Here is a 24,998-nt window from a genome sequence, read left to right on the forward strand (position 1 = left end):
GTTGTGAATGGTGGGGCATCTTCGGAGTGAGCAGGTGCCCGGTTCAGGGAGGGAGGCATCAGCAAACGCTGCCTGCCATCGTGTTTGAGTGCCCCAGGCGAGGGGGCACCGGCCCCTCTCTCTCTGCTCACCTGGCTTCCTTCCTTCCCCAGGATCCCAAGTGATGGTGGTTTACGCACAGGAGGAGCTGAACCCTGTGAGACTGATTAGCGCGGTGGAGCTGGGAGCGGCGCCTGCTGGCTGGCGGGAGTGAACACAGGATCTCAGCGTCTCAACCTGAGAGGAAGCATGTCTAAGAAAGGCCGGAGCAAGGGCGAGAAGCCTGAGATGGAGGTGGACGCAGTGCAGATGGCCAACGAGGAGCTGCGGGCCAAGTTGACCAGCGTTCAGATCGAGTTCCAGCAGGAAAAGAGCAAGGTGGGAGGGACAAGGGCCTCCTGGCTCAAGTGAAGGGTGGGCTGTGAACTCCCGGGGGACAGACTGCCCCCGAGGGAAGTGTGAAGGGTGTGTCCCAGGGCTGGGGTGGGGTTGGGCGCTCCACCTCTCTGAGCCTCAGCTTGCCTCACTTTAAAATGGGTATAACATCAGTGGTGGTACAGAGACCACCTAGATGCGAATCCTGTCCGCTACCCGCCCCCCACCGACCCTCCCCGACATTTGGCTCTGATCTCGGACAAGGTACTTCACTCTCCACACCGTAATTTCCCTCACCTGCAAGATGGGATCATAACAGTACCACCTGATGGGCCGGCGGGCAGGAGTAAGGATGTGAATACGTATATCAATACGTAAAGCAGTGGTCCCCAACCTTTCTGGCACCAGGGACCGGTTTCGTGGAAGACGGGTTTTGCATGGACAGGGTCGGGGGGGAGGGTACAGGCGGTAACGCGAGCAGTGGGGAGCCACGGGGAGCGCCAGCTGAAGCTTCGCTCGCTCACCCGCCGCTCACCTCCTGCTGTGCGGCCCGGTTCCTAACAGGCTGCGGACCGGTACCAGTCCACGGCCTGGGGGTTGGGGACCCCTGACATAAAGGGCTTGATTTGGAGCCTGGCTCTGTGATGGGAGCTGTTCTGCTCTCGTAAGGCAGGTATGAGCTTTGGAGCCAGTCAGTACGATGCCCCGTTGGGTGCCAATCAAAGTGTCGGCGTGATGGGCAGCCAGTCACAGTGGGAGGAGCCCAGGCTTCCTAATCATGCAGACCTGGCTTCAGACCTCGCCTTGACCCCCGACTGGCTTCACGATCTTAGACAAGTGACATAAAGCCTCTGAACCTCCGTTTTCTCACGTGTAACATGGCATCATGGTAACCACCCAGTTTAAGGTTGTCTTAAAGATCTTAGGTAATGTAAGCAAGCAAAGCCCATCTGGTGCCTGGGCGCTGCCCCAGCCCTCCTTGTTGGTGTGGTTCTGACCTGGGTGGTTTGAGGGCAGAAGCAGGCGGGGTGGAGGTGCTCCCCTAGCAGGATGGAGCCGCCATTCGTGTGAGAAGAGAAGGAGGACGGGGTTAGGGCTTGCTCCTGGGGGGCCCGACGGAGGGGCTGGCCTTATACCCCAAGCCGTGCAGGTACCCTCCGGCCCTGCCCAGAGCACCTGAGGGAGGGGAGGGACTGCTTGGGGGATGGCAGCAGGTGTCTGGTTGAGAGCTGCAGTGCTGAGCGGGATCCAGCTCCTGGGTGGGGAGGGGGCTGGGGCTTGGTCCTTGGCTCTGACCCCAGCTCAAGACAGCTACATGAAGAGCAGAGGCAGAGCCCCTGACCTGGGGCGATGAAGACTGGGCTCCTGGAGCTTGCGGACACATGTGCTGCCTCCCATCCCCAGACACTTAGAGTTCCAGGGCCAGTGCAGCCAAGGTGTTTCAGCACAGTTGCTGGTGGTGCCAGCCTGTCCACATCCTGTCCAGCTCAGGAAGGATTTGCCTGCCAGGATCCCCTGGGTTGTCAGCTGCACAGCTGGGCCTAGAGGGGCTGACCAGGCAGTAGCAGCAGCAGCTGTGGTTATGGGGAAAGCCGCACAGCCAACGTCATTCGGCCAGGTCTCCGTCCCACCTCCACCACCTAACTCGCCTTGAGGCCTTGGGGCAAGCCAGGTAGCTGCCTTATGCCTCAGTTTCCCTATCTGTTAAATGGGGACATCTGATGTGTCTGCTTCCCTGGGTTGTTTAAGGAATAAATGAGAGATTCATATCCGGAGCCTGGGCACTGCCTGTCACATGTAGTTACTCAGCGGTTGGCAGACACGTGTCTGCTACACAGGCCACACCAGGTACCTTAGAGGGCCTCCTGACCCTCATAGTGACCTGTGAGGTCAGATGTGGCTTTCCCCACTTTATAGGTGGGCAAACTGAGGGTTGGAGAGGAGAGGTGGCTGGGCTGCCGTAACAAAGTACCACAGACCGGGGTAGGGGTTCAACAACAGAGATTTCTTTCCTCACAGTCCTGGAGGCTGGGAGTCTGAGATCAAGGTGTGGGCAGGGTTGGTTTTCCCTGAGGCCTCTCTCCTTGGCTTGTAGACGGCCGCCCTCTCCCTGTGTCCTCACGTGCTCTTCTCTGTGTGTGTCTGTGTCCTAATCTCTTCTTGTCAGGGCACCAGTTGTATTGAATCAGGACCCACCCCCATGACCTCATTTAACTTAGTAACCTCTTTTAAGACTGTCTCCAAATACAGTCACATTCTGAGGGTCTGGGGGTTAGGACGGCCACTCAGGAATTTGGGGGGACACAGTTCAGCCCATCACAGCAGGTGTGCACAGTCACAGGTCACACAGGTGTTGGCACTGGGTTGGAAGCCAGGCCTACAAGAAACCCAGTCTGTGCCTCCCCAGGCACCTCCTGCCTCTACGTGCCCTGGCTGCCCGTTTGCTCAGTCCAGCCACCCCGTGGCCCTGCCGGGGGGCTTATCCAGGCCACCACTAGGAGAGTTTCTGTTCTCAGAGAATTCAGCAATGTGCTTACTGGCTGGTATGAGAAACATAAGTGTAAACTTTGTGATTGCGTTTAACTGCTGTTTCTATATGATCTCATGATAACCCTTGCTGATGTATTTACAGTGTTGTTACTTTAGCAGAGGAGTCCCCATTGAACACCGCAGGGAGAGGGCATGTGGGGAACGTACCTGTTGGTTCATCCACACATTCATCGAGCCCCCAGCCCCCCGCCCCGTGCCTGTGCTCTGGGCCTGGGCTGGGCGTTTGGAAGTGACTCAGAAACGGCCCGCCCTCAGGCAGGCTGGGTGCTCAGATACTCAGGGAGCTAGCCGGATGACAGTACTTGGCATGTTGCACCAGAGATTTTAGGAAGCCATGCAATGGTCAGAGTGGCCCGAGAAAGCTTTGCAGGGGTGGTCTGGAGCTGGCTCTGAAGGATTTTGCCGGCTGGCACAAAAGGGAGCAGGGCTCACACCGTTCCAAGTGTCTGGCATCACCTGGGAGTATGCGCAGCACCAATCGGGGTGCCAAGGCCACTGGGGCAGAGACCCTGACTTGCTGAGGCCCATGGCCTGGAGTGGGTGGGGGCAGGGAGGGCAGTGGTCAGCACATGGGCCCAAGCCAGGCCATGAGGGTTCCGGCTGCTGCCCAGCGCTCACCGAGCTGGTGATTCATTCGTTCTTGCAATGAGCAGCCCACCCTGGTCTGGATCTACACTGGGCCGGGGACTAGTCCAGCTACAGAAGTGAATCAGGCTTCATCTTGCCCTGCAGGGGCTGCAGGCTGCAGTGGGTAGGCCGGGAGAGTTGGAATTTGGGTGTGATCTGTGTGGTGATGGAGGGAATAATGCAGGGCTCTGGGAGCCCAGGGGAGGCCCTGACCCAGTCGGGGAAGCCTTCCATGTCTCCTGGAGAATGGAGGGAAGGTGAGGCACAGGGACCAGGCAGAGGGACCAGCTAGCCTAGGAGCCGGCACCCGCGTGGGGGGCAGGGGAAGGCCAGTGCCCCAGAACCGCGGCCACCCTCATGCCCCAGGGAGTGGATGCTGTCATTCATTCTTTACAGAACTGCCAGGCCCCTCATCCTTTCATTCTTTCCTTTCCTCAGTCTGTGGCTAGTTATTGAGCACCTACTGTGTGCCATGCTGTGTCCCAGAAGCTGGGTTGCCCTGGAGGTCCTCTCCTGGAGCTAGTATCTAATGGGGGAAGTAGGGAACGAAGGCCAGGAGATTAACATGTAATATTTATTCCATAGTGAAAAGTGCCAAGAAAGTAAAGCAGCAGAAGCTGGTGGAGAGTCGTGGGGCTGCAGTGGGGGTGGCTCTTTTGGGAGGTGGTCAGCAAAGGGGTGCTGCAGGGGGTGGGAGGGCAGGTCCTGCAGAGGCCTGGCTGGGAGCATTCCAGGCAGAAGGGCCGGCTTGGGGAAAGGCTGCAGGTGGGAAGGTGCCTGCATGTGTGAGGTGCAGCAGCCAGCGACGTGGCTTGAGCTGGGTGGTCAGGGAGGAGGACCGGAGAGCCATCAGCCGGGGTCAGTCCTGTGGGCCGGGGAGGACATGGGCTCGTATGCTGGATGCCACATACCCTCGAAGGTGTTTTTGGTTTTCTTTCGTATTTTTACATGTATCAGTTCAGCCATTTGTGTCGCTGTGGACACTATTTTGCACTTCGGCTTATAATCCAGAAGTACTTTATTTTGCTGCTCAGACTGTTCTAGCTTTGGCCACGGGAATCTCTTTCAGTTGACCCCTGTGTTCCTTTGCACCCCATCATTGTGGCATTTATTTATTAATTTATTCTTGGGTACACCCTTACTTTCCAGTCCTGTAAGGTGCTCCAGGTTCGTCTCGTATATTCCCTGCCCCAGTCCTAGAGCCACTCATTTCTCCAAGGAGCCCTGGTCCCACTTATTAGAGAATGGCACGAGAAACCAGGATCTGGGCACTGGGTGTGCTCACCGCTGCTGGCATGTCGTTGCTTCTAGGCTTAGCTGACAGAGCAAGGAGGTGTATGCGTATATACTAACCGTGTATGTGTACATATCTAAAATATTTCTAAATGTAGCATCTATATGTATATTAAGTTAAACATGAGTTCTTACCGATGTCCCCAGGCTAATCCACTAGCACCTGGATCCTCTGGCCTTCTCCCCTCGCTCATCTGTCCTCCCTCCAGCGGGGAGGGCCTGACCCCACCACCCATTTACTTAGTTATTCAGCACTCTAGTGGTTTCAGAACGGTTAACCCTCACCCCGTGGATTCAGAGGGAAGTAGAGGGAAACCTTCTAACGTGTGTGTTCAGAGGCCTGTGCTGGCCGCTGGGAAGGACTAAAGGGCGAGTGTGTGGGGGCAGAGGCAGGGCGATGGGTGAGAAGGTGACTGCCACGGTCTGGCAGAGGGCTGCTGCCTCTGGCTTGGACCAGGGTGGTCGCAGGGAACGGGGAAAAGTGGTCTAGGCCTGGAAGTGGAGACCCAGCGCCGACAGATGGGCTGAGGAGTTGGGGAAGGAGCCAAGTGGAGGCTGACTTCACTGTGCCCACTGGGGCGCTGGCGGTGCTGCCTCAGAGTTCTCCGGGCCAGCCCCTCCCACCTAGATGCCTGCCCTTTGTTGGTCACTTTGCTCTTGCCACATTTAGAGCCCAGGCGCTGAGGCAAGGCTGGTAAGGGCCCCTCTCTCCTGCTGCACCTCTGGACTTGGGGGCGGGGCACAGCTTGGAGGCAGCTGGCGAGTCAAGTGGCACATGACTTTCGTAAACCTGCTCCACTCAATGGAGTAAGGAGCGGGTGCTCTGTGCCCACCAGGGGCCACCCCCGCCTCACTGTGCCACACCTGGCTCATGGCGCCTGGGCTCGGCCCTTAGCTTTTCTAGGCAGAGCTGGTGGGACCCAGCAGGGCTTTCTCCCGCAGCCCATCCACTGTTAGCCTCCCTGCCCTACACATGGGTGTCACCTGGCCCATCTCAGCTGGCCCCCTCTGCCCCTCCCAGGGGCAGGCCCGGCCTCACCCAGGCTGCCCTGCACACACCTCTGCTCACGCTGGCTGCATTCCTCCTTCCTTTACTGCCTGGGACCATACTCCCCTTTATCCGCTCATCCGCTTTCAGCTTTCCTCCTCCCAACAGTCTTTGAGGGGCAGCTGTCGATAGCCTTGTTTCCCAGGGGAGGGTCAGGAAGCTCTGGGAGGTCTGTATAGTCAGGGTTCTTCAGAGAGAAGAAGAACCAGTAGGAGAGAGAGATGGGGAGGGATTTGGTGTTTTTCAAGAAGGTGGCTCACATGGTCATGGAGGCTGACAAATCTGAAATCGGCGGGGCAGATAGGCTGGAAATCCGAGCGAGCACTGATCTCACAGTGATGAGGCAGAATTCCTTCCTCATTGGGGGACCTCAATCTTTTCTCTGAAGGCCTTCAACTGACTTGGTGAGGCCCACCCACATTATAGAGGGTCATCTGCTTTACTCCAGGTCTACTGATTTAAATGTTAATCACATCCTTAAAAATTCCTTCACAGCAACATCTAGACTGGTGTTTGGCCGAATGACCTGGTACCACAGCCCTGCCCAGTTGACACGTAACATTAACCATCTCGAGGTTAAGTAGTTTGCAGAGGGAAATGCACTCGTCAGTGCAGATTCGGATTCCGACAAGATCCCATCCCTTTGACTTCAAATCACCGTCAGCATCCCAGAAAGTTAGAACAGTGTTGCCTCCTTAGAAGGAGAATGCCAGAAGCATTTAGTTCCTCCCTGGGGAGATCATGTTAAATATTTAAAGTTCTGGCTTCCTGGCACTCAATCCCTTAGGAAGAGGCCAATTCTAGCTCTTGGGTGAGATGAGCCCTCTGACAGGTCTGGTCCTTGTTTTATTTCTGTGATTATGCGTGTTTGATGTAAGGAGACATTGATCTTGTATCTTTGCCTGGCCAGGTTTATTTGCTCCTTTCCCTGCTGTTATGAGTAAGGATTTATCAGCCCAAGTGACATCGTAAAACTCCTCACCTAAAATTAATTTCAGCATGTTGGTGTTCTATAGACTGTGGTCTGGGGGAAATGCTGCCACCTTGGAAGCAGCTCATCCATGAGAGACACATTGGTTTCTGTTCTTCGGAGATTGCTGTAATTTAGAAAATGAATGGGTTCCTGTGGAATGTGTGTAATTGTGTGATATTTGAAATAAAAAGATCGAATAAAGCCTTTTGGAGTGTTTGAAGAAGACATTCCCTTGGCATATTTTACAAATAATGTTTTTTTTGCTGAATAGACGAATACCTTCTGGTGGGGTTAGCAGCCTGGCACCCGCAGAGCACTGGCCCTGGGGCCAGGCGCCTGGGGGTGAAGCCTGGCTCTGCCCCTTGGCAGCCCCTCATCCCAGGCAGGTCACCAGCGGCGCATCTCTGATGCTCGGCTGCCTTGTGGCAAAGCGGTTACCTCCTTCCTGGCTGCTGTGAGAGCTTCATGTGGGGGGGAGGGTCACAGAAGCCCCCAGCCCGGGCAGGAGAGCCACTCAGCAGTGAGGGCACCTCCACCCCTGCCCCTCTCTACGTCCACCTGCTCGGCCTCCTCTAACTCCAGAGTTCAGGGCATGGGCACTGGAAATGTGTTTCTGGTTTACAATCTGTTCTGCTCTGATGAGACAGATGATTTCTGCGCGGCATATTTTGTGACTGATAAACTGTCCTTCCTCGTAAATCTCCAAATTGGAAGGGATGTCAAAGCCTTACTCTCCTCTCCAACACCCTCAGATGTTTTTCCACGGCTGGGAACATCTCAACAAAATAGTAGGGAAGACTCTGCGTGGGACTGATGGAGGTGGCGGGAGGGGGAACTGGAGTGCGGGGACCGGGGGAGGGTCTCAGGGGCCTGTCACACACGAAGGGACACGGGGAGGTGGCGGCAGGCCTGGCCGGCTCCCCCAGCCCGGACCCTGACTGGCTCTCCCCCCACGGCTGCAGGTGGGCAAACTGCGCGAGCGGCTGCAGGAGGCCAAGCTGGAGCGCGAGCAGGAGCAGCGGCGACACACGGCCTACATCTCTGAGCTCAGGGCCAAGCTGCACGAGGAGAAGACCAAGGAGCTGCAGGCACTGCGCGAGGTGCTCATCCGCCAGCACGAGCAGGAGGCAGCGCGCACGGCCAAGATCAAGGAGGGCGAGCTGCAGCGGCTGCAGGCCACGCTGAACGTGCTGCGCGATGGTGCAGCTGACAAGGTCAAGACGGCGCTGCTGGCCGAGGCGCGCGAAGAGGCGCGCAGGGCCTTCGACAGCGAGCGCCTGCGGCTGCAGCAGGAAATCCTGGAGCTCAAGGCGGCACGCAAGCAGGCGGAGGAGGCACTCAGCAACTGCATGCAGGCCGACAAGGCCAAGGCGGCCGACCTGCGCGCTGCCTACCAGGCGCACCAGGACGAGGTGCACCGCATCAAGCGCGAGTGCGAGCGCGACATCCGCCGGCTGGTAAGTGCGCTGCCCTCTCCCCCGCACCGGCTCGAGTGCGTACCTGACCTTCCGCACACGCAGCCCATCCTCCCTGCACACAAGCAAGCCCTCCTGCACACACGCAGCCCATCCTCCCTGCACACACGCACCCTGCTCCCTCTTACGCACAAGCAACTTGTCCTCCCTGCACACATGCAAGCCCTCCTTCCGCACACACGCAGCCCATCTTTCCATGACGCATGCGCCGTGTCCTCTCCACAAGCAAGTGCCCCAGTCCTCCCTCACGGAGCAGTAAATGCCGAGTTTTGGGGACCCACTGTGCTCCAGGCATGGTTCTAGACCCTGGGGTTCCAACAAAGCCCCTGCCATCCTGGGCGTGGAATGGAAGCTTTGGCAGGTCTCTCCTGTCTCTGGAAGACACCTAAGAAATTTAAGGACTGGAGGCAGAAGGACCAGGTGTTCTTTTTGGAGGCCTGGTCCAGCTGTCCATCCTAGACTGGTCACCAGTCAGTGACAGAGCATCAGTTCACAGTTTAACAAGCCAGTACCAAGAATGGCAGAAGAGATGCACTGATTTTAAATGTCTAATGTATAGAAAATCTAAGCACATACCGATACTAAGTTCTCAGAAGTATTCCCCAGCCCCTTTTCCCTTTGTGTGTGTAGGGGCGGTGTTATCACATAATAGGAAGAGAAGGCTTCGGAGAAAGTCTCTTCTGGGTGTGAATCCAGACTCCCTCACTCGTTAGCTGTGTGAGCCCAGTCAAGTTGCTTACGGTCTCTAAGCCTCTGGTGCCTCACCTACAAAAGGAGGGATAATCACGTATCTGTTACCGCATTACGAGAATTAAGTTAACTAAAGCATCTATCCGCAGCTTATAGATTGTGTAATAGGAGACATGTAAAATATGTTCCTCTGTTACAGGAAATGTATATTTAAGGTAAATAAAATGGGGAAAAAACAAGTATTTGCACAAGAGACAGACTGAGCTTAATTTAAAACGAACCAAGGACTTGGTGTCTGTTTCCATTTCAGTGCCAAACAGAAGTATCCCCAGCTCAGGTAGTCTCAGTGTGTGGGGGCCACTTAGGAGAATAGAGTGAAAAGAATAAATGTCCATTTCTCCAGTTCTCCACGCATTTGATAAATGTCCCTCGTCAGACAGGCCTCTTGGCAACGTGTTCAGAAAGTGGCCTGCGTTTTGTTTCTTTGTCAGCTGGATTGGATTAGAAATGCAAAAGGCTTCCAGGCTTCCACTTACACATTTAACATGCCTCTGAAGAAACAGTCAAGAAGAAAAGGCAATTATGGTCAACGTGGGGCTATTGGACACATTCTTTAGACCAGTTAGGATTAGGTCTGAGAAGACTCCCCCCAGTACACAGGGGCTTAAAATCTGGAAGTTATTTCTCTTTCATATACAAAGTCTGTAAAGTGCTCCACAGAGTAGGGTAGGCCACAGGGCCTCTTACCTCTCCCCTCAGAAGGGGCTCTGGGATGTGGCCATGGTCCTCATGGCCCCTCATGCCATGGAGTGCCAGCCATCACATCTGCATCCCAGGTTGGCAATAGGAGGGCAGATGAAGGAGGGTATGGTCTTCATTTAAAAGCACTTTTCTTTCTGGAGGTTCTATATACCTCCACTTCCATCTCTTTTGGCCGGAAGTTACTTGCTCAGCCTCACCCAGCTGCAAGGGGAGCTGGGAAATGCATGGCAGCTCCTAATAAATCCTGGTATGGCACTCTGTTCATTTCCTAGGGCTGCTATAACAGACTCCATGGCTTATAACAACAGGAATTTATTCTCTCGCAGTTCTGGAGTCTAGGGGCTGTGCCCCTCTGAGGGCTCCAGGGAAGAACCTTTTCTTTGCCTCCTCCAGGCTTGGGTGGTTGCCGGGAATCCTTGGCGTTCCTCGGCTTGCAGCTGCATTACTCCAGCCTCTGCCTCCACATGCCCTTCTCTTCCCCACGTGGCTTTGTCTTGTCGTCTTCTTATAAGGACACCAGTTACTGGATCTAGGGCCCACTGCAATCTGTTATGATTTCATCTTAGTTATATCTGTAAAGACCCCATTTCTAATAGGATCACATTCTGATTTTCCTAATAGACATGAAATTTGAGGGGGACACCATTCACCCAACTACAGGTACCAAGGAGGAGACGAGAATGGATCTTGGGGTAGCAGCTTCTTTTTCATTCTTTGATGCTCCAAACTTTGCAAACGAAGTGGAACTAACAGATTTATTCACAAATTGGTGGGTTCGTTGGGAGCTGGCTAAACAGGTTTTCACTGAGACGAGTGTCCTGATGGATGTGACTGCTGAGAAATGCTTAGATTCTGTGCCTCTGGGGCTGAGAGAGGGCAGAGTGAGGGCTTTGCAGGGGCTGACCCGAGTCTGAATCATGGATCTGCTTCTGACTAGTGTGTGGGCATATTCACCTCTCAGGGCCTCAAGCTTATCTGTAAGATGGAGTAAATAATGTCTACTTTGAGGGTCTTTTGAAGACTGAGAGAGAGAGTGTCTCTTAAGTACAAATGTAGTCCCGAGCTCACACTAGCACGTAAGTAAAAAGTGATAGCCATCACCCGGACTGTTGTTCTTTCCCTAACTGTATGTCAGCTAGAATCTTATGGTTGCAAGTGCCAGAAATTCCACCTCACACTAGCTTAAACCATGAGTCTGTCGGCTCTCATGACTGAAGTAGCAGGACTAGCCTCAGGCATAGCTCCAGTGGCACTAATGATGTCACCCCGGACCCAGGTTTCTCAGGCTCTGCTGTGTCCCCTGATGCATCATTCTCAGGCTCTGAGCTCTCAGTGTGCTGGTGAGATGCCACCACTGTGCCAGACCCCACATCCTCACAGGAAGCAGCCCAGTTGATTTACAATGTTGTGTTAGTTTCTGCTCTACAGCAAAGTGAAGCTGTTATACATATACATATATCCACTCTTTTTTAGATTCTTTTCCCATATAGGTGATTACAAAGTATTGAGTAGAGTTCTCTGTGCTATACAGTAGGTTGTTATTAGTTATCTATTTTATATATAGTAGTGTGTATATGTCAATCCCAATCTCCCAAGTTATCCCTCCCCTCCTTTCCCCCTTGGTAACCATAAGTTTATTTTCTACATCTGTGACTCTATTTCTGTTTTGTAAATAAGATCATTTGTACCATTTTTTTTAGATTCCACATATAAGTGATATCATATATTTGTCTTTCTCTGTCTGACTTACTTCACTTAGTATGACAATCTCTAGATCCATCCATGTCACTGCAAATGGCATTATTTCATTCCTTTTAATGGCTGAGTAATATTCCATTGTATATATGTACCACATCTTCTTTATCCATACCTCTGTCAAAGGACATTTAGGCTGCTTCCATGTCCTAGCTTTGTAAATAGTGCTGCAGTGAACACTGGGGTGTGAGAGAAGCTCTTTCTTAGCTCCTAAGGAGAAACAGGAGGGGCCTAGCAACACCCTCTTCGGGCCTGTTGGCTCTGATTGGGTCATGTATCCATCCCTGAACCAGTTACTGTTAGGCGGCAGAGCCATGCAGGTGATGTGAGCCAATCAGGGCCTGCCCTGGGAACTTGGAGTGATTTCAGCCCCACCCCTCTCCTGAACCACATGGTGAGAGTGGGAGTGTGGGAGAAGGGGAAATGGATGCTGGGAGGCAACCCAGGAATGTCCAGCACACTCAGGTGTTGGGGTTTAGGGAAGCTTGAGAAGCTCATTGTCAGAGGTTTACACTTCCTCAGGTCCTCAGGGCAGGGGGCAAGATCCCTAAGGGCCCAGCCTGGGGGCCAGACCAGAGTCGACAAATAGTGAGAGTAGCTGTGTGAGCTGGCAGGTCTCCTGACCTCTGCAGCCTCAGGACTCTGGCTGGGGAAATGTGACAACCTAGAAAATGTTGGCTCCACAATCTATTCCACATTGTCCATCCATTCCTGGATGCCATCTCCACTAGTGGAGACTGTTTTCTGGGAACCTTTCCCACATGATGGGGTGTAAGTCCTCTGCTCATTTTCTGGGATAAATGGGGAATCTGTGCTCTTCCAGGCTGAGAATTTGGATTTCCAGAGATGTCTTGCTTAAGATGCTGTTCTTTCTTGTGGGAGGAACTAGTGTAATGCAGTGGTGGAGACAGCGCTTCTGGGCTCCAGTGCAAAGCCAGGAGTGTGCAGCTGGGATGCTGAGGGGGACGGACTGGAGCCCTACCTGTTAACTTGTAACACCTCCCCAACTGGCACCACTGATTCCCCTCGATTTATCTTTTTCTCCTAGCATTAATCATGCTCTGATCTACTCCATGTTGACTTTTTTATTCTGTTTTCAGCTACCCTCCCCTCTGGAATGGAAGCTCTGAGGGCGGGGACTCTGTTTTGCTCATCAGTGTTTCCCAGCACCTGCTGATGGCACTCAATTCAGTATTTGTTGAATTAATTAAAGCATGTTTAAGTGGTTTCAATTAATGAACTTTCACTGGTTCACATTGCTTCTGGATTGAACCCTGCAGTGGCAACAGTGTTTTCTGCATCATCAAGTGCTCTTCCCTACAGCGGGGAGGTGTTCCCACCTCCGGCTCTGAAGAGCGGGGAGCTGCGGGTGACCGCCACCAGGGGGAGCAGCAGGCACATTCTGCAGCTGCTGCAGGAGAAGCTGCACCGGGCACACCCTTGGCTGGAGTTCCAGGAAACTGTCATGGGGAGGTGGTTGGGGAGTATCCTTTTTTCTTCTAAAGAAAGGCCACTCAAAGAGCTTGTCGGAGCTCTGGGACTTTGCTTGAAAGCCTCAGTCTGGAGGTTGGGGGTACCATTTGCTGCCTTCTGTAAACTGTATTTTGTAAGTTTTTCATGGTCTGCTGTTTAAATCAGATAGCCTTCTGTTATGCAGGAGCTAAAGTAGATTACTAGTGGCCGCTAACATTGATTGTGTGCTTGTAAGATGCCAGGCTCTGTGCTAAATTCTTCCCGTGGTTGAAGTCTCCCCCCAGTTGGACGGGGTGTTCTCAGTGTCCCCACATTACCGAAGCTGAGGCTAAGAGGGGTGGCCCAGTCTGCCCAGAGTCACACAGCAGGTAGGGGCGGGGATTTGAGCTAGCTTCTGTCTGCCCTCAGGGCAGGGCTCCTAACTAGCATTCTCTGCTGTAGTGATGTTTCAAGTTACAATCAGCTTTAGTTTGTTACCCTCTGAGAGTGTGATGAGTGAGAAGGGCATTTGTATTAGTTTCCTGGGGCTGCCTTAACAAATGGCCACAAACTCAGTGGCTTAAAACAACGGAAGTTTACTCTCTCACTGCTCTGGACTCCAGAAGTCCAAACTCAAGGTGTCAGCTGGGCTGTGCCCCACTGAAGGCTCTCGGGGAAGACCCTTCCTTGCCCTTACAGCTTCTGATGGCTCCAAGAGTTCCTGGGCCTGTGGCTGCACCACTCCAATCTCTGCCTCCCTCTTACATGGTGATAAATGGAATATTTCCTGCCATACCAATAAACAAAGGATGTCACAGTCATCAACGACTGCAGCCCTTCAACGTGAGCTGGTGAGCCCTGAGGAAACTCAAGGCTGACAAGAACACCTGCCATCTAGCAGCCCTCAGACTGCAGCCACTCCCTGCAGCGGTGAGCCCTGAGGAAACTCAGGGTGTGAAAATACAGGATACTGGCCCCAGGTAGCTGAGGTGCATATCAAAGGAATGATTTCAGTGAGCCCAGACTCTTGCATCTTCCCATACACAGGAAAGCACTAAATTCCTTTACTTGAGATATCTGGTTTTCTTTAATTAACAATCATCTTTCGACGTTCCCTACTACTTTGCCTTTGTCGCAAAAACTCCTCTATATCCTGGCTCCTCCCCTCGCCTCCTCCGAGCAGTTTCTCAGAGTTGCCTGAAACGCTGTCTCCTGGGCTGCGGTCCTCATTTTGCCCCCAATAAAACTTAACTCGCAACTCTCACATTGTGCTTTTTTTTTTAAGTCAGCAATGGCCTCCCCTCTATGTTTTTTTCCTTTGGTCTGCGTCTTCTCTTTGTCCTATGAAGACACTTGTCATTGGATTTAGGACCAAGCCAGTTAATCCAGGACGATTTCCTCATCTTAAGATCCTTAATTACGCCTGCAAAGACCGTTTTCCCAAAAAAGGTCCCATTCACAGATATCTGAAGTTAGGATGTGGACATGTCTGTTTAGGAGCCACAATTCAAACAACTGCAATATTCATTCATTCATTTCCTCCATATTTGCACACCTAATGGAAACAAAAGTCTAGGAAAGACAGGAACTACTATTTATTGAGACCTACTGTGTGCATGCAACAATTATAATTAGAGCTAATGTTTATTTTATGCCTACTGCATGCCAGGCAGTTTTTATGTGTTAATGTATTTCATCCTCAGAACATCCCTATAATTATCCCCATTTCACAGATGGAAAACTGAGGCTTAGGAAGAAATCAAGTAACTAAACCGAGGTGACAGAGCCAATAAGTGGTGGCATCAGGGCTAGAACCCAGGCAGTCTGGGCCCAGTGGCCTTGCTCCTAAGCAGCCTGCCTGTCTCTGCTGTACCCTTCAGCCCTCACAGCTCCCCTTCCAGGTGGATGTTCCTACATCCCCATTTTACAGGCGAGGAGCCTGAAGCTTAGAGAGGTTGAGTGACTTGCCAGAGGTCACACAGCTTGCCAGTGGGGGATTAGTCTCCAGTTAATACTTTTGTACTCCATGCACAGTGCTTTTTCCTCTGTGCCACGTTGTTTTATATCAGTTGGCTTTAACCTTTACGTTGGGTAATCAAGGTAGTATCCACGTTACACTGCCTTACATACAGGCCCGCCCGTGGCGGGCACTCACAGGTATGTGTTAAATAAAGCCACATCATATAGACTTTATCCAGATTTCGTTGAAACCATCCTTACTAAACCATTAGTATTCTTTTCAGAACTTTTTAATGTACCTTATCTCAAATAGAATTTATTCCTAAATCCCATAATGATAGTAATCACTGTAGCTGAAACTCTTATGGTTTTTGTCAATTAATGAAACTCTAGTACTTGGGAAATTTTCTCTTTTAACACCTGTATTCGTTTCCTAGGGCTGCTGTTACAAAGTACCATGAACTGGGTGGCTTAAACAACAGAAGTTTATTCACTCACAGTTTTGGAAGCTAGAGGTCTGAAATCAAGGTGTCGGAGGACCATGTTTTCTGAAGGCTATAGGGGAGGATACTTCCTGCTTCTTCCGGCTTCTGGAGGCTCCAGGCGTTCCTTGGCTTGTGACCACATCACTCCAGTCTCTGCCTCCATCTTCTCCCTGTGTGTCTCTCCTCTTATAAGGACACCAGTCATTAGGGCCCACCCGACTCCACTGTGACCTCATCTTAACTAATTATATCCGCAAAGACCCTATTTCCAAATGAGGTCACATTCTCAGGTTGTAGGAAGGATATGGATTTAGGGGAGGGGCACCCCAGTATAGCACCCTTACTGGGGCAGTTTCCCAGCTGTTGGCTTTGTGTTCAGAAACAATCGAAGTGTATGGCCCGGGGCAGAAGCTCCCTCCTCCGTAAGCTTCTTTCTGCTTGGCTTCCTCTAGGGAATGTGGGGCGAGGCTGGGCTGGGGGGGCTGGGGCTCACGCTGAGGCTCGAATGTGGGGAGGCTGAGGTGCTTTGGAGGCCCCAGAAGCATCCAGTCGGCTCTCTGACCGCGGGACCCTGAGAGACGTCAGGGCGGAGGGAGGAGGTTGGAGTGTCAGCTGCACACGGGGAGTTAGCATGGGTGAGGATGCGGCTGGCTGAGGAGAGGATACAGACTGGGACGAGAGCCAAGCCTTGGAAACTACAGATTTCGATGGTGACCAGGGCAGGGCGAGAAGAAGATGGAAACAGTGAAGTCCCACAGAGGGCGCGAGGGTGGGAGCAGTTCACGTAGCTGGAGTGGGCGACAGTGTCAGACGGGGTGAGAAGGAGAGAGGGTGGAAAATTGTTCAGTGAGTTTGCGGGCCAGGAGAGCATTGGAGACGTTAGCAAGAGCCGTTTACTGGAGGGGTGGGGACGTGGCCAGACAGGAGTGGGAGAGAGGACGACCAACTCTGTGAAGAAGCTGAGCTGCTGGAGGGCCAGGGGGTGATGGCTGGAGGGCCCTGGCAGGTCAGGATTTGACTTTATTTCATTAAGGTGAGAGAGACACGAGCACTGATCAGTTTCGAGGGTAAGTGTCTGGTTGACCATATAGGTCGTTGAACCCACAGCTCTGTGCTCCTCTGTGCTGGGGGCGGTGACGGCGGAGCAGGGCCTGGGCTGTGCACTATGGTGTCTCTCTGTCCTGTGTTGCTGAGTTCAGCTGCCCCAGGTCCATGGACCTGCTGAACCTTTCCCTGGGCCTAAGGCCAGCAAAAGAGAGCTTTCCCTGGTCACGAGCCCCTACAATTGAATGCTTATTCTTTCTCTTTCCAGATGGATGAGATCAAGGGAAAAGATCGTGTGATTCTGGCCTTGGAGAAGGAACTCGGTGTGCAGACTGGGCAGACCCAGAAGCTGCTTCTTCAGAAAGAGGCTTTGGATGAGCAGTTGGTTCAGGTCAGGGAGGCTGAGCGGTACCACGGTAGTCCAAAGAGAGAGCTCCCACCTGGCATAGGGGACATGACCGAGCTCATGGGTGTCCAGGTGAGGGGCTCATGCAAGCACTGGGGCGTCAGAGCTGACCACCTACCTGTCCTTCCTCCTACTGGTCATTCTTCTGGCGAACTTGCCTGCCTGCCTGCCTGCCTTTCCCCCACCCCTCCCCCTTCCCTCCCATCCATCTGTGCGTCCTTCCTTCCCTCCCTTACCCCTTCCTCCCCAAACGTGGAGCTCAGTTGAAAAGAAATGAAAACATGAGTGCCGAGTATACAGTGAGAGCTCAGAAAGGGACCCAGTCAGATCAGGACATGACTTAAAGGCAGAGCTCTGCCCATGAGGAGAGCTCAGCCAGCAGAGAGGGCACCTGGGGCCACAGCTTGGTACTTATCAGGCACAGAGGAGGCCAAAGCTGCATTCATTCATTCATTCCCTCATTCATTCATTCACTAAATACTCAAGTGTCTGTTGAGTGTGCTGTGTGCAGACACCACGTGAGGTGCTGGCGTCTCAGTGGTGAGTGAGGTGGGCACAGTGCCTGCCCTTGAGGAGCGTCCTGGAACTCTGTGACTGTGCCTTTGTCAGAGATGCTTGGCGGGCAGGGGTTGGGACGGGAAGGTCCCCAGATACCACGTTCAGATGTCAGGGAGCCTCTGGAGGGTTTGAGGTCTTGTCGCCTTTGAGATGAAGTCTTTCCACATGTTGCTTGATTTGGGGGAGCCCCAGCATGGCGCATGGTCCTCCTAGTGAGGAGCTCACCTTTGCCCTCAGAGTTTTCCACAAAGGGTCCACAGAGCGCTTTGACTCAGTTAAGCTTTTTCAAAGTATGTTTGTATCTTGCTTCTTTTTTAGGATCAGCATATGGACGAGCGAGATGTACGGCGATTTCAGCTAAAAATTGCTGAACTGAATTCGGTGATACGGAAGCTGGAAGACAGAAATACCCTCTTGGCAGACGAGAGGAATGAACTGGTAATCAGCCCCCAAGAGGCAGATGGCGCCTTGGGATGCAGGAAAGCAGCCCCGGGGCCACAAACCACGCCCTAAACAGGAAGTTAACGCACAGGCCATCTGGTTTTCTCTACTTTCCTTCTCATTTCTTCCTGATAAAAAATCTAACACTCGCTTGTTGAGGAAACCTGTTAGTGCCCTTGATTCTGTAGGAATTTATCCTGAGCTGACAATCAGAGAAGTTCAGTGAGGGGTGTGGAGAGGGTTTTCATTGCAGTGTTGTTTATAGTAGCAACCGAAACCGAACCAAAACAAAACCAAGCCCCACCGAAGTATTTATCAAAATAATTATGGAACATTTATGCAGTGAGTTGCGTGCAGTCATTAAGAATGATGTCATAGGTCACGTTTATTTGCCATAGAAATTTGTTCACGATGAATTAAATGATAAAAGCAGTCTACAGAACAAAAATACATTGTCATCATCCTGGATTTTGGAAGTTGTTTTAGGTGGTGTGATTATGGATAATTTTTATTTTTTGCTTATCTATTTACTTTCTTTTGCATAAAAGTTCACATATTTCTAATTTTAAAAGTAGTGAATGTGAACTTCTGGTTAAAAAAAATAAATCTCTAGTAAGAATAGCAATTTCTTGAATATGTTTAAGTTTGCTGGATAAACAATTAACCTAATTTTTATGTAGTGGTAGTCAACACGTACAAATGTCTTGACAAGTGTCTCGTAATATTTCTCTTTATTATAAATTTTATTATGAAAGTAAGTGTAACAATATATTTGAAAAACATGGGAGATGAAAAGTGTTAAAAAGTGTCACCTCTTCACAATTTTAACAGGATCAGAATAAATTCATTTCCTTCCAGTATTTTTAAAGGCATATTTTTATATAGTTTTCATCAGACTGTACATCTAATATTATGTCTCCACTTTTCATTTAAATATTCATGAGCTTAAAAAAAAATCCCTCATGAGAGGCAAAATAGTTTACTAAGTGGATTAGAAAAAAAAATAACTTGCTTGAAACAATTCAGACCTTCTGAAGTGTTTAAAGTAAGAATCAATAAGCTGGCCAGCACTGGGATCTTAAAATCATGAGGTAACTTCTGTCAACAGTTTGAGGTGATTCTCACATGTTTTTAACGCTTATGCAAATATTTTGACACCCACGAAGAGCCTTTTTTTTTTATTGTTTTGTGGTTACAAAGGGGACATTTTCCCTGTGTAATATTGTTCTGCAACTTGCTTTTTTCACTTGCTGTGTCAATCACAGTGCTCCCCAGCAATGCGTGAGATCCACCTTTGTCTCTGTAACAGCTGCATCATACTCTGTTGTGTAGCCAAACCATGGTTTATTCAACCATTCCTCTACTGGTGAAGATTTAGGCCGTTTCGCGTTTCCTTGCTGTTGTAAACAGTGCCTCACAGAAGATACATTTCTGTCTTTACCGACTTGAACCTTTATTTCTGCAGGATAGATTTCTAGAGGTACAATGTATGAGTCATGGTACATGTTATACTTTAATGGCTACCATCAGTGTTTTATCTTAACTTTCACAGCCTGGTAACCAAAAGCAGGGGTGTGCAGTCAGTCCCTTGTGTTTGCTTCTTGGTCCTGGCACTTTCTATGTGGTACATCACCCCACCTCTTTGTAGCCAGGTTCTTTGTCTGTGGAATGGGGATGGGGATGGGCCCTCTCCTAGGGTGGTGGTGAGGGCTAAATGAGAGGGGATGCCTGGAAGGTCCGAACATCGTTTTGGACACATGGCGAGTACTTGATAGATGCAGTGGTTCTTGTGATTGTCGTGATACTGATAAATATTTTAAATTGTTTATGTTTTTCATCCATTAAAATGACCCTGCGAAGACTATCACTATGCATTTTGTTCTCTTAACAAGTCTCTGAGGCAGATACTACCATTATTCCCATCTTATAGAAGAGGGAACTGAGGCTGAAAACTCGGCCGTGGTCATGCAGCTAGTGTGTATGTCACGGAGGACACTGTACTCAGAAGGAAAAAGAGTGGGTGCCTCTAATGGAGCAGCCTCCCAGTCCCAGCTCCCCCTCCCCCTCCCCTGTCATCTCTCATGTCTCTGCTCGCTGGACTGGCCTCCACACAGCAGTCAGAGTGATGGATTGTTCTAGAGGCATTCCTGACCACAGAGTGCTCCTGCCTCAAAGCCCTGGGTGAGGCAGGCATGTGGCTGCAGGTGGAAACAAATGGCAGAGCTCTTAGCTCCCTAAATCAGACCTCACCATGCCCGCCCCTTCTCTGCCCATCCCCCAAACTCCTTGCTCCCGCTGCACTCAGCGACGCGCCGTCGTCTTGTCCGTTCTGAACCCCTGGATGTGTGGTTCCCCGGCCTGGCGTGTCCACCGGCGCCTGTCTCACTGTGTTCTTACCTCTGTTACCGTCTTTGTCCTCTTCTCCCGTCTGTTGGACGGTCACCCCATCGTGTCATCCCTTTGACCCAGCTCCCAGCACAGGGCCCGGGCCCAAGAGGGGCTCCTCAGATGCTGATGGGATGAGAGAGACTGGAAGGACACCTCGTCAGTCATAGGGACTGTGCTCAGAGGACTCAGGGCATGGCTCCAGGGCTGGATGGAGCCCTGAGCATTGAGGCTGGCATTGAGCAGGGCCAAGGGATCGTCTGTTGTCTGAAAAGTGTTGAGCTTTCGGCTAGGTCTCTACCTGGAGAGGAATGGTGGCCAGGAGGAGCTAGGTAGCTGGAATGACCTTTATGCATGTGACCCATGACCTCTGGGGGTTATGCCCGGAGGTAAAGGAAGTGTGGAAGAGGCTCAGGCCGCTTGCCGGCGGGGACGACCTGAGGGAGGTCTCTGGGCCTCCGTGTTGGGCTGCACCCCCTCCTGTTGCCCTGCCCGAGGCCCTCTCAGGCTCAGGTGGGAGCCTGCATTTGGAAGCCAGGTGTCTGTGGGCTCTTCGTGGTGTTTGCACCACCCAGGAGATGTGGTCCCAAGCAGTGGCAGCTCCAGGCCAGGGGGCATCTCCACTGGCCTCTGAGGTTGGCTCTTACAGCTGCTGCCCTCTGTGTCTGGCCACAGCTGAAACGCTCCCGTGAGACCGAGGTCCAGCTGAAGCCCCTGGTGGAGAAGAACAAGCGAATGAACAAGAAGAACGAGGACTTGCTGCAGAGCATCCAGAGGATGGAGGAGAAGATCAAGAATCTCACGCGGGAAAACGTGGAGATGGTAAGTCATCGTCTCGGAGACCTTGTCTCTGCCCGGGCTCCTCCAGCTCCTGGCCCTCACCGTACGCGTTCCCTGGGGCCACCTCCTACCCACCTCCCCCAGGAAGCCTGACGAGCGGTCTCAGTCTGCACCCGTCCCTCCTGCCTCTGTTCTCCGCAGTTCACAGCACTGTGGGCATCTGTGCCTGACGGAGAGCCCGGGGCAGTCAGACCGTGGGTCTCCACCCAGGGTCCTTAGGCCCAGCCCTCATTCTCTCAGCTTCCTCATCTGTGAACTGGGAAGGAAAATATCAGTGCTGTGGGTTTAAGGAGAGGATGGAGTGATGGCCTAAAACATTCTCACAGAAAACCCGGTGCACTGATGAAGCTCAGTATGTGAATGATTACAATTTTGCTCTGAGTGCTTTGAATTTGGGCCTTTTATTTGCTCCAACAAGAATGACTGGTCTTTGTGGTCAGGGTGGTGTCTTGCAGTTGATGGTTTAAGGAATACTCTGAGGTTCATTGTCTAAACTAGTGTCAGTCATGCCCATTTTATAGCTGAGAAGACTGAGGCTCTGGGAGACAGAACACCCTTCTCCCACGCCCTGGCAGGTCCAGGTGTGAGTGTGTGTCGTTACCATGTGTTCCGTGCTCTCTTTCCCCAGTGACCAAGCTTTCCAGGCTTGGTGCAGACATCCACCTCTCCCCACCCCAGTGCCCACCCAGCCCTTCCCGTCAGCATCGGGCACAGTCAGCCACACCTCGGGCCTGACTCTGGTCTGCAGCTGTCCACTCCTCCAGCTTGACGACCTGGGGGCTCTCATCCCTCCCTCCGTTCTTCCATCCCATACCCCCAAGCCCACACTCCATGCCCTGACGCGCACGGTGGGTTCCTATCGAGTGTTGTGGATGAGTGGCCCTGCAGTGCCCTCTCTTCCCTTGGCTGCAGAAAGAGAAGCTGTCGGCACAGGCGTCCCTGAAGAGGCACACTTCCTTGAATGACCTCAGTTTGACGAGGGACGAGCAGGAAATCGAGTTCCTGCGCCTGCAGGTGCTGGAGCAGCAGCATGTCATCGACGATCTCTCGCTGGTATGTCTGCATGAGCGTGAGCGACAGCCCTCCGTGGGGCGCATGAGACCCAGGCCCCGGGAATGGCAGCAGGGCTGCAGGGCGATGCTGCTGGCAGGGTGGGATCTCACAGAGCTCCTCCTGGTGATGGGCACCTTCCCCCTTTGTTCTTCCAGAAAGCAGCCTCCACTTGTTTATACGACATCACTGGTATCTGGGAGCGGTTTTCATGGCTACTCTTTTTCTCAAATCTTATCCCTAGTTTGCTGCCATTGAGAAGCAGCATCAGTTTTTTAAAAAGAGCCTTCTGGCCTCTACAGAGTGGGCATGATCTGTCCCCAAGAAATCTATTTTCTTTTCTTTTAGCCTAGTTGTTGCAGACTGTGAACTTGAAAACTGGAACCTTATGATCAGAGCAGAATTTGAAGGACTTGTTAAGACTGTGTGTGTGTGTGTGTGCGGGGAATCATTAAGGGGGTTGTATGTCTTAAGTAGGTGGAGTGTTACATCCAGAGAATTCTGCACCTCTTTGTGGAAGGAGCTTAGGAACCAGGAAGGGAACATCTATAGTGAGCTTTAGTTGCATCTTAGAAGCAAAGTGTGTTCTGCTTGCCCAAGGGGGTATGTGATGCTTCCATTAGTGGATCTTCAAAAAGTAGAAAAGCCAGTGATCAAAATTATAGAAAAGGCTTTGACTGTAATCGTCCAATTCATTTTGCTTTCCTATCTCTCTATCTCTACTCCTTCCTTCTCTCCTTCCACTCACCCATCCATCCTCCCTCCCATCCCTCCATCCATCTTCCCATCGTCCCCTTCCTCCACCCATCCCTTCTTCCCTCCATCCCACCTTCATTCCAACCATCATCTAATCATTTATCCTTCCATTCATCTTTGCTTCATTACACAAAAGTCTTTATGCCACCTAAGATGAAAAAACCACACTCAACAAAACAGTGATAGAGTTGAAAGAGGAAGATTAACAGATAAGACTAGAGAAAATGAAGATAGCAGCATCAGTTAATATCAGCAGGGACACATGGGTGGACCATATGGGCTGTGGCCAAGCACCAGATTTGTCTCTAGGTTTCCTGGCAGCCAAAGAGAATAGGAACATTTGATTAGGAAGGAGAGAATTTACTGGTTTTATCTGGGGCAGAATGCTGCTACTCCTGCTACTACTCGATGGGTGCCATTTCTACTGACAAGAACCACAGGTACCCACAGTCTCTGAAGGGCGTGTTCCAGCCCATATAGCAAAGGAAGAACCTGAGAGTGAGAGAAATGAGGTGTGTCACCTGAGCAGGAGGAGGCCCCATGGGGATTTGGCCCCAGCTCTGTCTGAGATCAAAGCTGCAAGCTTTTTTATTTTCTGCTGGGATCACTGACAGCTGATGTCTAGTCAACACTGCCTAAAGTTTTATAGCTTACAGCCCAAGAGACAGACAGGCTGGAGTTTTACAAGACTGGCAAATCTTGGCATTTTTTCTGAGATGGTCCAAGTCCAGTTAACGGCATGGCTCTGTAGCTGTCAGTTCTGAGAAGCAGCCATGCCTTGGGTGCTCAGAACCTGGACTGACCCAGGCCTGGTGCAGACAGGTAGGCACGGCAGCATTGTAAGTTATGCCCTCTGAAGTCAGCTGGGTTGGTGGATGTGATGTGCGGCTGGCTGAAAATCCCAACAGTTGTGTTTCCTTCTAGGAGAGAGAACGGCTCTTGCGCTCCAGAAGACATCGTGGGAAGGGCCTGAAGCCACCCAAGGTGAGCGTGCGAGGGTGCAGCTGCCCTGCTTTGGCTCCATTCCAGCGTCTGCAGGGCGGATGGTCCAGGCATAGGGGGAGAAGCGAGCAATCCATAGAGGAGCCCTAAAGGCAGACACACTCACATCTCTGCATATTCGATGGTGAAAAACCTGTTATAACTACCTCTCAAAGCAACGTGGGGCTGCTTACTGTAATTTATTCATGGAAAATTTACAGATGAATTCTGTATTTAGGCCTCAGGGGATGCTCACCCTAAATTAAAAACTTAAATACTTAGACCTTTTGAAGGATTTAAAAGACACTTAGTCTTGGTTTATAACATCTATATCCTGTTTTGAAAAATCAGGAGCTTTGGGCTTTTTTGGAATGATACAGGATGCGTTCTTTTTGGAAAATGTGGTTTTGCCCATTTTATAGAGATGGTGTCCAAACGTCCAGTGAAGAGAGCAGAGCTGGGTTTGGAAAACTCGGATGCCCACAGGGACCAAGCTGGAAAGTAAAAGAACAATTTGGTATTTAAAAAGGACTTAGTTTGCAGTAATACCCGTAAACATTTTTCACTTCCATGAAGATGTGGGCCTGTTCTCCTTTTTATTGAACCAGATGCCCCTCATGGTTTATCTTTGGGTAGAGATATGGTTGTAGAGAAATATTTCTCTCCTATAAAGAAAACAGCAGTGCAGATGTCTTACTGAATGATCACAAATATATGGATTTGGTGTCAGGGTGACAGTAGGGAGTGGTGGGGACTGTGGAAAACTGGGCCCAGAATATCAGCTGCTATAAGAAAGTGAGCCAGGTGGTATCAGATATTCCAGTCATTCAAGAGGAGTGGGACTCCTTATGTATTAGTTTCCTAGGGCTTTTGTAACAAAGTACCACAAACTGGGTAGCTTAGAACAACAGAAATGTGTTATCTCAAGGTTTTGGAGTCTAAAAGTCTAAAATCAAGGTGTTAGTAGTGCCGTGCTCCCTCTGAAACCTGTAGGGGATCCTTCCTTGCCTCGTCTTAGCTTCTGGTGATTTACTGGCAATCTTTGGCTTTCCTT

The 24,998-nt window shown here is 51.3% G+C and overlaps 1 protein-coding gene across 4 annotated transcripts in view; it reads left to right on the forward strand.

The window, feature by feature from the left end:
• Positions 1-288: 288 nt before the first annotated feature.
• Positions 289-24,998, forward strand: part of JAKMIP1 (janus kinase and microtubule interacting protein 1) — a gene marked incomplete at both ends in the record, with an annotated part of 70,885 nt that continues 46,175 nt past the window's right edge. For 2 of the 4 annotated variants that reach the window (XM_082838643.1, XM_082838644.1), the window contains 7 exons: positions 289-417; positions 7,868-8,362; positions 16,796-17,005; positions 17,810-17,929; positions 20,993-21,139; positions 22,070-22,210; positions 23,888-23,947. In XM_082838643.1, the coding sequence (XP_082694769.1) occupies positions 289-417; positions 7,868-8,362; positions 16,796-17,005; positions 17,810-17,929; positions 20,993-21,139; positions 22,070-22,210; positions 23,888-23,947 (1,302 nt within the window). The remainder of the gene's footprint in view (positions 418-7,867; positions 8,363-16,795; positions 17,006-17,809; positions 17,930-20,992; positions 21,140-22,069; positions 22,211-23,887; positions 23,948-24,998) is intronic. The other 2 variants (XM_082838645.1, XM_082838646.1) reach the window with 2 other exon arrangements.

The sequence above is a fragment of the Leucopleurus acutus genome (genome assembly GCF_964270905.1).
Source record: "Leucopleurus acutus genome assembly, chromosome: 4".
NCBI lineage: Eukaryota > Metazoa > Chordata > Mammalia > Artiodactyla > Delphinidae > Leucopleurus > Leucopleurus acutus.